Source organism: Equus asinus, chromosome 8, assembly GCF_041296235.1.
Source record: "Equus asinus isolate D_3611 breed Donkey chromosome 8, EquAss-T2T_v2, whole genome shotgun sequence".
Taxonomy (NCBI): domain Eukaryota; kingdom Metazoa; phylum Chordata; class Mammalia; order Perissodactyla; family Equidae; genus Equus; species Equus asinus.
In genome coordinates, this window is record NC_091797.1 from 93,948,626 (window position 1) to 93,963,688 (window position 15,063).

General features: G+C 46.6%; 1 protein-coding gene across 18 annotated transcripts in view; it reads left to right on the forward strand.

Annotated features, from left to right (window-relative positions):
- DEPDC5 (DEP domain containing 5, GATOR1 subcomplex subunit) overlaps nucleotides 1–15,063 on the forward strand; it is a 117,205-nt gene that overhangs the window by 85,188 nt on the left and 16,954 nt on the right. For all 18 annotated transcript variants that reach the window (XR_011505446.1, XM_044775527.2, XM_044775530.2 and 15 more), the window contains 5 exons: nucleotides 6,705–6,859; nucleotides 9,275–9,352; nucleotides 9,869–10,001; nucleotides 11,655–11,763; nucleotides 13,024–13,248. Coding sequence is in view for 17 of the 18 variants with exons in the window: in XM_044775527.2 (XP_044631462.1) it covers nucleotides 6,705–6,859; nucleotides 9,275–9,352; nucleotides 9,869–10,001; nucleotides 11,655–11,763; nucleotides 13,024–13,248 (700 nt within the window). In the remaining variant the exon portion in view is untranslated. The remainder of the gene's footprint in view (nucleotides 1–6,704; nucleotides 6,860–9,274; nucleotides 9,353–9,868; nucleotides 10,002–11,654; nucleotides 11,764–13,023; nucleotides 13,249–15,063) is intronic.

The window sequence follows — 15,063 nt, forward strand, 5'->3', positions numbered from 1 at the left end:
AGATAGCAGTGCACAGAGGGTTCCAGGTAACAGGGCTGTGCACCAGTCTTGGAAAATGGTTCTTTATGTCATTCATCATTCTAATGATAATGAATGTGTCACTATCTGTCTGATAACCTGAACAGAGTTACACAGTTTTCCTCTCTGTATCTTGCTCTCTGGAAATCGATTTTTATCATCACAAACCTACGTAAGAATTTGAAGAGCATGAGAAACACTTGGAAATGGGATTTTCCTCAGAAGTCAGCCTCACCTTATCTTTTGTCTGCAGTTTGGAGCCTGAAGGAACATTCTGGTCAGGGAGACAGGCTCCTGCCACCTGAGGCCTGAGCCAGTGTTAGGGTCTCTTCCCTCCCCCTGACCCCTCAGCAGTTACTCTCACAAGAAGCCTTGGCTCTCAGCAGCTCAGCCCTGCATGTTTCCTTGGATTTATGTGGTAAATGTGTCTACAGTCATCTGCTTCTCTCACTCACTTTCGTAATCACCGCCACACCCCACAGTCCAAGCAGCCGTTCCTCACCTTGATCATGCAGTAGCCTCTGGCGTGGTCTCCCTGCTTCCATCGTTGCCCTCTCCAGTCTGTTTCCCCAGCCTGCATCTAGGGTTTATCTTTTGAAATGAAAATCTGATTAAACCTTTCTGTGGTATGTTAGCTCGGGCTGTTAGAACAAAATGCCATAGGTGGGGTGGCTTAAACACCACATTTACTTCTCATGGTTCTGGAGGCTGAGAAGTCCAAGATCAAGGTGCCACACACAGTCGATTCCTGGTAAGGGCTCTCTTCCTGGCTTGCAGCTGCCCGCATTCTCACTGTGTCCTGACACGACAGAGATAGAGAGCTCTGGTCTCTCCTCCTCTTCATACAAGGGCACTAATCCCATCATGGGGGCTTTACCCTCATGACCTCATCTAAACCTAACTATCTCCCAAAGGCCCCACCTCCAAATACCATCACTCTTGGAGTTAAGACTTCAACATAAGAATTGGGGTGGGGAGGCACATTCAGTCCATAACACATGGTTTTCTATCCTTTAGGATAAAGACCAAACTCCTTATGATGACCTGAAGGGCCCCACATGATTGAGGCCCTGCCTCTCTTTCCAGTTTCATCTTTTGCCATCCTCTTCCTCACTCTTGTACTGCATCCACAAGGGCCTTTTTCCAGACCTCTGTAGGCACCAGGTTTCCTGCTGCCGTGCCTTGACACACACTGTTCCCTCTGATTGTGCCTGGTTAATTCCTGCTCATCTAGTCAAATCCCATGTCATCGATTTGCATAGTTCCAGTGCCTCTCCTTTCATCATTTCTCATGGTTCTACTTTTGTGTTTGTATGACTGTGATTCAGTTCGTGTCCGTTTTCCCCACGAGACTGTAAGCTTCAAGAGGGCAGCTGCCATGTCTGTTTGCTCACTGTTGGTTCTTCAGCACCTAGCCTGGCACTTAGGTGATGCTGAGTAAATACTGCCTTGGAGATACTGGTGAGGGAGACAGACAGAAAGAAGTTTATTTAAAAAGTGGATCCTGTTTTTCCCAGTGATAATTTATAGAAAACTTGGAACCGTTCTGGCTTAAGTATTTGGGGGGGAGGTGGGGAGAAGGCTCCCAGCCCCAGGCAGTTCACCCTGTGATGGCCCCAGAGGTGCCACCACAGACCCACAGCGTTCTGCAGAGTGCACTTTGGGGCCGCAGCTGTTAGGGCTGTAGTTTTCAGTGTGTTCCTGGAACATGGAGGGAGTTTCCGTGGCAGTCAGAGGCGATATGACGGAAAATGGACTTTTTGCCCTTTTATTTGTTTTCTCTCTTTGGAGATGTGAATCAACAAAAGCCCCATATTCCCAGGGGCTCAGTCCCTCCAGAGGACCCCAGAGACATGCTAATCAACCTGTGCCCTAACTAAACCCTCTACATGCAAGACTTCTGCAAGGAGCACGTCGGTTCACCTGACAGACGTTCCATCCCTTCCCAGCTCCTGAAAACATGTTTGGCCTTGCTAAGTTTTTAAAATTTTTGAATTGGTTGGAAATATTTAAAAATCAGATTTCATACAAAAATCCAAGTTTCTGTCTTGTCTTGTAAAATAAGCTAAACACTGGGCCTGGGTTCCTGCCTAGCAGTAGTCCCATGGCCATGGTGCAGCCTGTGGCCTTTCCTTTTTTTTTTTGTTAATACGCAGGCTAGTATATTTCTACAGCCCCTATAGACATTTTTTGTTTGCAATCTTTGCTCTAGAACAGTGTTGCCCCGTAGAATTTTCTGCCGTGATGGAAATGTTCTGTATCCACTAGTCACCTCTGGCTACTGAGCATTTGAAAAGTAGCTGATACGACTGAGGAACTGAATTTTACATTTTATTTTAATTAATTTATATTTAAATAGTGACATGTAGCTAGTAGCTACTGTATTGCATGGCACAGCTCTAAGCATTTAAAATGTTATTGTTAGGGGCTGGCCTGGTCACACAGCGGTTCCACTTTGGCAGCTGGCGGTTTGCTGGTTCAGATCCCGGGTGCCGACGTGGCACTGCTTGGCGTCCCACATATAAAGTAGAGGAAGATGGGCACGGATGTTAGCTCAGGGCCAGACTTCCTCAGCAAAAAGAGGAGGATTGGCAGATGTTAGCTCAGGGCTAATCTTCCTCAAAAAAAAAATATATATATATATATCATTAAAGTCCTTATTTAGACTCTGGAGTTTCACTTTTCTTACCTTTGTTTTCTCTATTTTCTCCTACTTTTTCTACCCTTGTCTACTGGATTTTCTTCTGTTTATTCTATCTTATTATATGTCTATTAATTGGTAGCTTCATCTTTTTTGGAGTGATGTGATGTATAAAAATATAAATAGCCATTCAGAATAAGGGCTTAGGATGGACATGGAGGAGGGAGGCTTTACCTGTGAGAAAATTCAGTTTAATTAAGATCGCAGATCCTGAGCACCTGCTGGGTGTAGAGGTGTGCCAAGTGCCGTGCGAGATCCAGGGATGATACAACACCTTATGGACATTATTCATTTAATGTCTGTTTTCCCCTCCCCACCCCTGGATGGTAAGCTTCATGGGCAGGAGGTGGGGGGACGGTTTTGAATTGGGATCATATTTCTTCCTTGCCAGTATTATTCCCAAGCTTTCCAGCTCTAGAAGGTATATGGGATTCTGTCATGGTCCCTTTATGATGCCTCTAAGTGCCATGAAGGATCTAGGTGACACTGAAATCAGGAGCACTGCTTAGCCCACTTTGTCTCCAGGTCAGACAAAGTAGTGTTTTATCTCTACCAGCCTCAAGGCACGGTTGGAGAGCAGGGCTGGCAGATCTGGTTGCTGATTGTCGTCCTGCAAGAGAGAGTGGGGCTCTGACACTCACATATGTTGGAGGGCCCTTGGGGATGCCTAGTGTGGTTGGTGCTAATCTCAGAGGCATCCCTGGCAGCGCTCTCTCCCTCATCTTCTCCCACAGCTTTGGGTGAGTGCGAGAGTGGGAGACACCTGGGGATTGGCATTGCTGATGAGGGTTTGTTCGTTTAATTAATTAAATGCCAAACTTTATTTGGATTTCACCAGTTTTTCTATTAATGTCCTCTTTCTGTTCCAGGATCCAATCCAGAGCACCACATTGCATTTAGTTGTCATGTCTCCCTGGTCTCCTCTGGTCCGTGACAGTTTCTCAGTCTTTCCTTGTTTTTTATGACCTTGACTGTTGTTAGGAGTCCCAGCTAGATATCCTGTAGAATGTCTCTGAATCTGGCTTGGTCTGATGTTCTTCTTATGGTTAGAATGGAGTTATGGGTTTTTGAAAAGAATACCTGAGAGATGAAGTGTGCTTCTCATCACTTCATGTCAGGGGGTACATGGGATCCACACAACATCACTGGTGACGTGAACCTTCATCACTTGGTGATATAGTATTTGCCAGCTGTCTTCCCTATGAAGTTAGTATTTTTCCCTTTCTATACTCTATTCTTTGGAAGCAAGTCGCTAAATGTAGCCTACTCAAAAGAGAAGGGGAGATTAAACTGCAGCTCTTGGAAGGGGGAGTATCTACGTAGGTTAAATGGAATCCTTCTGTAAGGAAGATTTTGGATGAGGTTCTTAAAATGAAATGCATCCTAGACCAAGCATCTCCCTCCACTTGGCTCTTTCCAGGCCTCTGTGAGACGACTGCCATTCTGTCCGTCTAGCCTTCTTTGTCTTTGTTCATCACTGATCTTATTCCAAAAAGTTAATTCCAGCGGATTATAGAAATAAGTGTAACCTCCAGAGTAAAAATGTGACTAGATGGGGAAATTCAGGAAAAGAAAAATTAAGATAGGACATAATATGAAGTCTTATAAAGTAGCTAGAGTTGGGTGCTAAATTCAGCTCTGAACTTCCTGGTAGCCAAAGAAATGTTGGAAACATCTGTTCCAGGACTCAGAGTGGTCATAAGATAAGATGAACCAGTTGTTCGGGAGAAGCATAACTTTTCTTGGTGTTGAGATCTGAGCAAAATGCCTTTCTGTGTAGCTTCTTGAAAGATGGACATTGTGTGATATAGAACAGGGGTCAGGAAACTGGGGCAAATCTGGCCCACCATCTGCTGTTGTAAATAAAGCTTTATTGGAACAGATCCGTGCCCATTTGTTTACAGTATCTGTGGCTGCTTTTGTGCTTATTCATGCAATTGAGTAGTTGTGACAGGCCGTATAGCTCACAAAGCCTAAAATATTTACTGTCTGGTCCTTTACAGAAAATGTTTGCCAATTTCTGATTTAAAGACTAACTCCTTAACCACATCCCTACTAAAATAAAACTGCACGAATCATGTAGATTTCTGGTAACATCCCGCAGTTTAGGCTGGTGGGGCAATTCTCAGAATGCGGTAGATGAGAGATAACCCCACTACAGGAGTCTAGAAAGCAGCACGTAAGAGCTACTCTTATGTGTGTAAGAGCTGGGACTAGTCCTTCTCAATTAGCTTCTTCTAATTTAATTTATGGTGTAGTACTTGTTCGTAAATCTTGCTGGTTAGGGGTAGGTGGTAATTGCAAGCTGCCACTTGCTGTGTTTCTCTGTGTGTTTATGGTGTCAGCAAAGTCTGTGTGGTCCTTTTTTGCAAATTATTGAGCCTGGTGTGGGAGAGCAAAATGGTTCTTTCAGAACTGGGAGCAATTTTGTCTCCCAAGTGACATTTGCTTATGTCTGGAGACATTTTTATTTGTCACAGCCGAGCAGGGTGGAGACAAACGAGTGTTATTGGCATCTAGTGGATAGAAGTCAGGGATGCTACTCAACATCCTACAATGCACAGGACAGCCTCCCACAACAAAGCCTTGTCTGTCCCCAAATGACAACAGTGTCAAGGTTGAGACGTCCTATTTTAGAAGGAGTGAGTTTTACATCATCTAACAAAATATCTGGTAATATAAGGCTCCCTTCTGGAGGTACTCAAGAACCCTATGTAAGTGGGACTAGGAGTCATATTTTTCCAGAAGTACTCTGGAAGGCTTGCTATTCTGTCCATATATTTGCTGTGGAGTGCAAACCTTCCAGGTGAGCAGGTCATAATCCTGCTCCAGGATTAAAAGAGAATGAGACAGATAAAACACCATGACACGAAGCAAAACCCGGCAGCTACCAGGAGAGGGTCGTAGAGGTCCAAAGCAGAGAGAAAGATGGTTTCCATTTGGGGGCTGGGGCAGAGTGACTCAGGAAACATTTGTTACTAAGGGAGCGGCACTTGAAATCGCCCTTCAAGGATGATGAGTTTTTAGCCTGTGGCTGTGGGGAAGGGCATCCCAGGGTGGGGCAACACATGGACAGGATTAGACATGCAAGGTTGGATTTGGCTGGAGACGCATGCATGGGTGCATGGTGGGCAGTGTGGCAGGCTCACAGGTCAGGGCTGTGTTGTGCAGGACCCTCAGTTCTCTGTGAGTTGGTAGCTTGTGGGAAGACTTGAAAGATTTCAGAATGACAGAGTGAAGGGATTGGAAATGTCGTTTAGGAACATGAAAATGGAAGTGGCTCACAAGTAGGGTTTTTGGGGAGAGGCTGCAGGTAGGAGAGTCAGTTAGGAGACTGTTACAGCCCTCCCTGGTGGGAGGAAGCAGAGACCTGAGCGAAGGTGGTGGAAAGGGTGTGACTTGGAGATGCCTGTGAGTCACAGGAAGAGGCCAGAGGACGAGGCCTCTCTCTTTAGAGGTGAAGCTGGAGAAGGGAGCTATCAGATGCCCCTTAGGTTTGAACCTGGGCAGTTGGAAGACTGACTCTACCACTGACAGACCCAGGAAAGGAGGATTGGGGGGGAAAGGGTGAGTGGTAGTAAATGGAGGGTGCCTGCTGCTGTATTCACCCGTTTGTGTCTAATTGTGCTACCTTTCTTCTTCTTCCTGGTCTCATAAGGAATGATTTTGAGTAAATCTTCCTATGGAGATTTTTCTTTAGTGTAAGTCTCATGGTTAGAGTCAGGTGCTGGAGCCACTTCTTTGGTCCTGGGGATTTACTGTGGACGATGGCCTCCTGTCGGCCTCGGTTTGGAGCATAGGAATTCCCATTGCTCTAATAGAAGGCAGTGCCCAGGAGACTGCGTATGGTCCCTAGACTCCTTTAGCTCTTCCAGCAGGGACCAGTGGGGACTGGGAATGAGAGAAGAATGGAAAGGAGTGTGTATTTAAATAGCTTTCAAAAAATTTTTGGGAGGGGTATTATTAATTTATAAATCTCCTACAGGTGTCTGTGGACCAGACGGCTGCCCCGGTGTTGGACAGCACCAGTTTGGGGGTAAGCACAGGCCAATCCGTGGACAGAGGCAACAGCCAGACTTTTGGGAACTCCCAGAACTCAGGGGAACAGGGCTTCCCCTCTGCAAACCTCAGTGACAACAGGTGAGATTCAGAACGGCTGAACTCGTGCTCCTGGGTGGTTGGGATGGTCTAACCTCAGAGGCTGTGGAGGCTGGGAGTCCAGAGTCCCAGGCCCACATTCTGACTCTGCCATGAGTTATATCTGAGAGCCCGAGCCGGACAGTCCTACCAGCACCGGTTCAATAGGGCTAATGATCTGTGCCCTGCCTTCCTCACAGACTAGCTAAGAGGTTCCCACAGAGACATGGAAAAGCGTCAGGCATTGTGCAGGAGTGGGCTTTGGGAGGGGGGCTCAGAATGAGTTCATCCTGTCTGGTGTGGCACCTGTGGCGTTATGCCTTGCACGTGATAGCGTGCAGTCAGTATGTGCCACTTGAGGACATGAACGAAAAGAGAATGAATTGCTAACTGTGGCCAAACATGGCCATTCTTTTCCTATTCCTGAATATCCAGAGGAAGAAGAAGCTGTTTGGACCTCATTTGCTTGAGGAAGTGCCCCAGCTTTTAATGCTGTTGTCAAATCTGAGAAACTTCTTTTTCATTTCCTTCCCCAGGTGTGTTAGCTTCAGAATAATTCTGCTCAGTCTGTTCTTGTTGCCTCACTGTACTGACTGAGCGGTCCTCAGCCAAATGGCTGAGAATCTTGATTTTTACAGCCCTTCATCTGAGAGCAGAAGATCCTCTGGGCAGCTCGCCTGGCTGGCCCCTGTCAGCAGTCACTCAGTTTCCTTTGTGTCGTACATTCTGTGCTGGTTTTACCTGTGTCTCCTGCACTGCAGCTTCTTCACTCTGGCCAATAGAGATGACGATCAGTTCAGAGGCACCAGGCCTGGGCTTCTCTCGTCTCTCCTGTCTCCCCACACATATATCCCCATCAAGCCTGGCTGACTTTAGCTCTGGCCATGGAGGAGATTAGAGCGGCTGCCTGCATAGGAAGGGAGTGCACTTCTCTGCTTCCTCAGTGCTTATAAGGCCAGGGCAGCAGGTTTTCTTTTGCTTTTGGGAGAAAAGAAGAACTGGAGATGTTTAGATTGGAGATGAGAAGAACAAAAATGACATGAATCTGGACCAATGACCGAAAATTACAGAGAACAGATTGCATTTCATGATAGAACGTACTAGCAATTGGTGCTGCTGCAGGGAAATGGGCTGTATTAGAGGAGCTAGGTTCTCTGCCATTGAAGATGTTCACATGGATCGGCCAGCGTTTCATCCAGGCTCTTGTAGAGGGACTCAGGCATTAGAAGGAAGTTCACTTCAAGGGTTTTTTGTTTTTTTGTGAGGAAGATTGGCCCTGAGCTAACATCTGTGCCAATCCTCCTCTGTTTTATGTGGGATGCTGCCACAGCGTGGCTTGACAAGCAGTGCTGGGTCAGTGCCTGGGATCTGAACCCACAGACTCTGGACTGCCAAAGCGGAATGTATGAACTTAACCACTATGCCACCAGGCCAGCCCCCTCACTTCAAGGGGTTTTAAAGGCTTTTTTTTAATCCTGAGATTCTGAAATGCTCCGGTGGGCCCTAGACCCTCCAGATAGTCGGGAAGAGGAGTCCAGGACTGCCGAAAGGGAGAGGTTTTAAGGAGCTTGAGGTGCTTCTGGATAAGCCCCAGATTTGGCATGGAGGGTGGCCGTAGGTGTCCCATGCCCAGTGATCTGGGCTCGGTTGCTGAGTATTAAGCATGTCTGAGGGGCCATCATACCCTTGAGGAAGAACTTGGGCAGTGGGTGTTGGAGAAATCTGGGCTCTGGGCTCAGGCAGACCTGGATTCAAATCTGGGCCCTGATGCTTCCTAGCTCTTTGACCTTCACCAGCTCCTTTAGCCTCTCTGAGTTTCAAAGAGTTGATGTTATTGTTATTGTGCTTAGTATCGTTTACCATTTTGGACTTTGTGAGTATCAGTCCTATGCTTGGTATTTACATACACTAACCCCACAACACCACCAAAAGACAGGAATAGTGTCAACCCTGTTTTTCAGATGAGGACAGTCTAGAAGCCCTAGAGCTGGTAAGCAATGACGCCAGGATTCAGTCTCCTGTGCTCTTACCACGTTACCTAGTGCTCTCTGGTGAGATTAAGTGAGGTGATGTGTGAAGGGCCTCTGGGACAAAACTGTAGTAGTCCAGGGAGATTTTTTGGAAGTGGTTGGGCCTGATACAGTTTATTAAAAGGGGAGATGCTTATTAAAGGTAAGCATGTTTGGGCACAAAAACGTGTTGAATTCTTTTCTTTTTTTTAAACATATACACTCTGGAAGTAGGAAACCCCCTATGACATATCCCCAGGATATAACTGTCCAGAATTTGCTTGAACACCTTCAGTGTCAGTGTCATCCTGGTCTCCGGCTCTGTGAGAAGAAGAGAGTGTTCTAAGATTCATGCCATCAACCATGTGTGTGCCCCCTAGCTTTGCTGACTGGACTCTCTGTGTTCCAGCTCTCAGCAGCTGGCAGTAAGCTCCTTGACATCATCCTCCACCCTCACGGAGATCCTGGAAGCCATGAAGCACCCCTCGTAAGTAGCTCATCGTGTGCACAAGTGCACGTGTGGGAGGATGCTGCAGGCCTGAGCCAGGGCCGGGGCTAGCTCAGGCAGTATGGTTTGGTGGATTCATTCCTGACTCTACTGCTCACCGGCTGTGAGACCTTGGGCAAGTTACTTGACCTCTCTGAGCCTCTATTACCTTGTTTGTAGAATGGGATAATAGTGGTTAAGTCACAGGGTTGATATAAGGATTAAATGAAATAATTATATAAATTACATAGCATAATGCCTGACGTGTAAGTACTCTCTCTATATGTCAGATCCTTTTTTCTTCCCCTTCTCCTATTTCCCCTGTAACACTTTCTTTTGTCCTATCATAGAGATTTCTCTGGCTCTGGGAATAGTGTAGAGAAACTGTGCTGTGGGGATCCTCACTTCAGATATTAAATGCTTTAGTGGGAGTCCCTTCTTTTTCATCTGCTCTTTCTGCTTGTTGCCACCATGCACACACTTGCCCTGCTCCCTGCCCGCTGCGTTGGAACTCAGGACAGGAGTCCAGCTGCTCTCTGAACAGAAGGGCCTCTCGCCGTGCTGCTTCATAAGTGCAGAGGTGGTGCACTGGCTGGTGAACAATGTGGAGGGGGTCCAGACGCAGGCGATGGCCATTGACATCATGCAGGTGAGACAGCAAGGACAGGGCCCACTGAACCATTTGCCCAGGCCCACATGACATCGGAGCCTGTCTCTGAAGCAGCTGCCCTTTCCATTAACGAGATCTGCAGGTTGGGGTGTGGATCTGTTTTTAATAAGTGTGAGGCCCGTCTGGAATACATGAAAGAGCGGGTCTTGCTTTGAAAGACACTATATCTTGACTTTAAAATCTGGCAGAATTTATCATCTGAACTGAAGTGTTGTGGACATAATATGTACTTTTGAACCTTGGAGGAATCTCTGTGAAAGATGCCCAGGGAATGCCCTCGCTTTGACCTCAAGTCCCTGTTTTCCCCTGCTCAACTCCTGTTCATTCTGGACCGGAGGCTGCATTCAAGGCTGTGCCTCAGGGACTTTCTGGCGCCCTGTACTTTCTCAGAGCACTTAGCACAACAGTGAAGATTCTGTCTGTATCTCACTTCTCTCCCACCTCAACTAGGTTCCTTCAGGGCAGGGCCACCTATTACTGTCCATTGCCGTATAACCAGTGCCCAGCACATTGCTTGGCATATGGTAGGCACTTAGCAACACTTGATGAACTTAATTACACTGTTCAGAACTGGAATTAAACTCAAGAGGAGAGGAATGGGAAAGGTCGAGTTGGCTAGGCAGTTCAGACCATCCTGTCCACACAGAGGCCCCCACTGGAAATCAGTACCATTTGGTGACCAGCTAGGTTGTTATCACTGAAATCAGTAACTGATTTGAATTAGCATGAGATCCTCGGAAGACCCTTGACGGTTTTGATGGGCTGTTTTGCACAGCCTTCGTTGATTAGGCTCCCGTCCCCTTCAGAATAGTATCTCATTGTTCATACAGTGGAATGCTACAGCAGCAGTTAAAATGAAGGAGCTGGAGGTACACTTATCAACAGGGATAAATGACAGCAGCACAATACTGAGTGAATATCCGATTTACAAAGTGATTATAGTATTACATCCTGTATTTAAAATTTAAAATCCCATGAAAATACCTCATATTTTTTATCAGTAAGTGTCTATGTAATAAAATTAGTAAAAGCATGCACAAGAATAATGTTAATACCATTTATTTCTGAAGAGAGAGGAAGCAAAATGGGACATGGGAGGGACATAGGGTTTGTTGTTTCGTTTTTTTTGCTGGGGAAGATTAGCCCTGAGCTAACATCTGTTGCCAGTCTTCCTCCACTTTATATGTGGGTTGCCACCACAGCATGGCTGACGAGTGGTGTAGGTCTGTGCCTGTGATCTGAACCTGTGAACCCTGGCTGCTGAAGTGGAGCATGCTGAACTTAACCACTATGCCATGGGGCCGGCCCCTGAGACTTTCTTTTAAACAAAAGGTCCAAAGTCAGTATATCAAAATGTTTAATTTGTTGAAGTTGGATAGTAGTACATCTGAATTTCCTTTATAGTTTTCTGTATGTTTGAAATAGTTGATGATATTCTAATACGCGTTCGTACTTTATAACTTAATTTACACTAGGCACAACATTTAATGTAGTGCACTTGTTCTGGCTGGTGGGATTGGAGGGTAGGGCTCAGTGCTCCTGTCATTCCCTTGAGTCCAGTGCATAACTGAGGGCTGCACAGCTAAGATGTCCCTCTGTGGAATTTCAGTGTTTCTATGTCTCTCCTTCTAGAAAATGCTGGAAGAGCAGCTCATCACGCACGCATCTGGTGAAGTCTGGCGGACCTTCATTTATGGCTTCTATTTCTACAAGATAGTAATGGACAGAGAGCCCGATCGAGGTCAGAGATGAGGCGAATGCTGTTGCCCACAGGGGCTGGTGTTTTTCTTGGTGACTTGCTCTTTCACATGACAGTGCTTCTTGAGCTCCTTGTGTGACTTTGTATGCTAGGTTGACGGATCTGTCAAATTCCTTGAGCATTTGTACTTAATTTAAGCGTACCCAGTGACAAGGGTTTCATAAAGCTACAGTATATTCTTGGTGAGAATGGTGTGGATGGAAGATAAAACCTAAAAGAGGCCAAGGGACCTGGCGTGAGGAAGTTCCCATGATCATTTTTGGGAGCTGTATTTGATGATGGTGCCCCCTACCTGGTGCAAGGTGATTCTGAGTGTAACACGATGGGCTCTGATCTGTAACTTACCGCACTTTTTACTTGCTGGGGCTTCAGACTCCATTTCTTCCCCCAGGAAGACTATCAAGTCCTAGCAGTTTCCCAAGATATATTTTAAGTATTATTTTTTTTAATGAGAAAAAGTAATCCCCCAAAGGGGAGCAATTTCCAGCATGGTCGGAGCTGCTCGTGTAGCTCTGGAGGCACCCACGGTTCAGACCAGCATCTCCAGTCCACACAGAGCACATGGGGACCTTGGCTGGAAGTGACTCCCATTCTACACACAAAGGGCTCCTCAGCCTCCGGTTTAAGGAATACCTCAGATGAAGCACACACTGTGCTCTTATCCCAGGACATGTCTGAAGTGGATCTCTGCAGGGTTTTTTTCCTTGTAGCCGCTAGTGTGTCCATTTCTACGTCTTCTCTTAAATTCTAAGTTTGACGGGTAGATACCTATTTACCTTCAAGTTGAAAAGAAAACCCAGTTACCATTATATGCTCTGAAATTAAAGGTCTGAAACTGAGCATAAAATATTTTTTTTAATTGAAGTAAAGTTCACATAACATAGAATTAACCATTTTTGAGTGAACAATTCAGTGGCAGGCAGTATATTCACAGTGTTGTGCAACCACCACCTCTACCGAGTTCCCCACTATTCTCATCACCCTGAAAGGAAACCCCATACCTGTTAGCAGTCACTCCAGAACTCCTCCTGTCTCCTATCCCCTGGCCACCAGCAATCTGCTTTCTGTCTGTAAAGATTGGCCTATTCTGGACGCTTCATTTAAGTAGCATCATACAATATGTGGCCTTTTGCATCTGGCTTCTTTTACTTAGCTTGTTTTCAGGGTTCATTATGGTTGTAGCATGAATGAAAATAAGCATTTGTGCTGAGGGCTTGCTTTTCTCCCCTCTGCTTTTCCCAGTGGCCATGCAGCAGCCCACCACCTGGCACACGACGGCGGTGGACGACTTCGCCAGCTTCCAGCGCAAGTGGTTTGAGGTGGCCTTTGTGGCTGAAGAGCTCTTGCACTCCGAGATTCCTGCCTTCCTCCTGCCCTGGTTGCCCAGCCGGCCAGCCTCCTATGCAAGCAGGCATAGCTCCTTCAGCCGCAGCTTTGGAGGACGGAGCCAGGCAGCTGCGCTTTTAGGTAGATGCCCGACCCAGATGGGGCCTGGGGATGCGCTGGCGGGTGGCTGCAGGAGAGTGGCAGGCAGCCAAGGGAATGATGCCACGTGAACCAGGATCAGAGCTGCCGTGGCTGTCACACTGGTGGCTCTGTTGGCACTGTGGGCTCCTGCACTAGCCTGCGTTGGCTGAGTGGGTTGAGATCATCAACCAACCGGCTGTGTTCAGCAGCTCTCAAATCAGGGCACAGTGCTAAACCTGCACAGATAGAAGAGAATAGACAGTGTGGTCACTCTTCCCAAGAGGCTCTCACAATACGGCTACTCCTCACTGCTGGCCAGTCTGCCAGAGGCTTGCCTTAGGACTACAGCATCCTAGGATCTCAAGGGGAATGGACCTCAAAGGTCCTCCATTCCAGACCCTCATGCTGAGCATGAATCTTCCTTCTGCCCTTCCTCCCCAATGTGCTTACCACAGTGAGGGATGTTCTTCCCTCCTTTCCTTGGTTCCTGCAGCCCTAAGATGGGGTGGATACCTGCTTATTGAATGGTGGTGACCTCTGGTAGGAAACGGGACCCCTATTCTCAAAGTCTCTACTCTCGAGCTGGTTTGAGATGTGAGCATCTTTAGAAAATGCATGCTCTAGGCAAGACATCATGAGATTTATCTCCAAGGCAGGTTGGAGAGATTCTAAAAACTCTCTGGAAGGAAGGAAGCAAATGTTAACACAGACCAAATTCCAGTGAAATTCCATCTTCCACTTAGTTAGCCTAGAATTGCCCAGCTAATTGGAATTCTTACCTGGCTGGTAGAGTGGAAACATTTCCAGATCCTCAGGTTCACTTGGATCTTGGTGTGGCTTTGGCCTTTCCTTACACACTCAGCCCAGCCTGCCTTCTGCCGTGTGTGAGAAGTGAAGGGGCGTAGAGAGGGCCGCTGAAGAGCTGCTCCTCCTCCTTTCCCACAGGCAGTCATGACTTTCCCTTCTCCCTTGTGCTGCATTTCTGACTCTCCACCTCCTTGAAGTCTTTTGGTACAAAGAGGCCACATACTACTCCCTGTTATCTGGGGATGCTCACTTTCAGCAACCTAAACCTCTGGGAGCACCACCAGGGCTTAACACCAAAGGCCTTTGGGCACCTGAAAGAGCAAGCAGCCATCTTGTGTGGGTTATGCCACAGAAAGGCCTAGCAGCCCATAACAGCAGCAAATAAAAGGGCAGGTACCCTGATGCCAGTGGGAAGCAAAGCCAATAGTCCAACACCGAAGGTGGAGTCAGGAAAACCTATTACAGATATAACAAGCTCAAGAACTCGTAAGTACAGCGTTATTCATTTATAGTGCTGGTTCACATATGAGAAGCTTCTCGAGAAACTAAGTTTTGCGCGATTTTTCCCCCTAAATTGAGCTTATTTTTGGTAGCCAGGTTTTAAAACTTGCTTTTTCCTTACAAATAAAAGTTAAGGATTTTTATCGTCTCCAGGGAGCAAGGAGATAAGTCTGAAGAGAGAGTTGAAAGAAAAGTCAGCATCCTGCTGTCTTCAAGGTTACTGTCTGAGACAAAGACACAGCAAGTTACTTTAAATAAATATTGGATCATGTGTGGTAACCCTTTTTACCTGGGGGCTGAAGAAAGCAAAAAAGATTTCCGAAGAACCCACATAAATACCACAAATCCAAGTGCCACCTGCTTGTCAGGAGAGTCCCTTGAACTAGAACATAGAGCTGTTTGCTCTTACTGCGTTTTTACAAGTTCGGTTACAAGTCACTTAGTGACACCCCAGGTTAGAGGCAGAGAATTAGGGGTACCTGATGGCAGCAAGTGTACTAACATGTT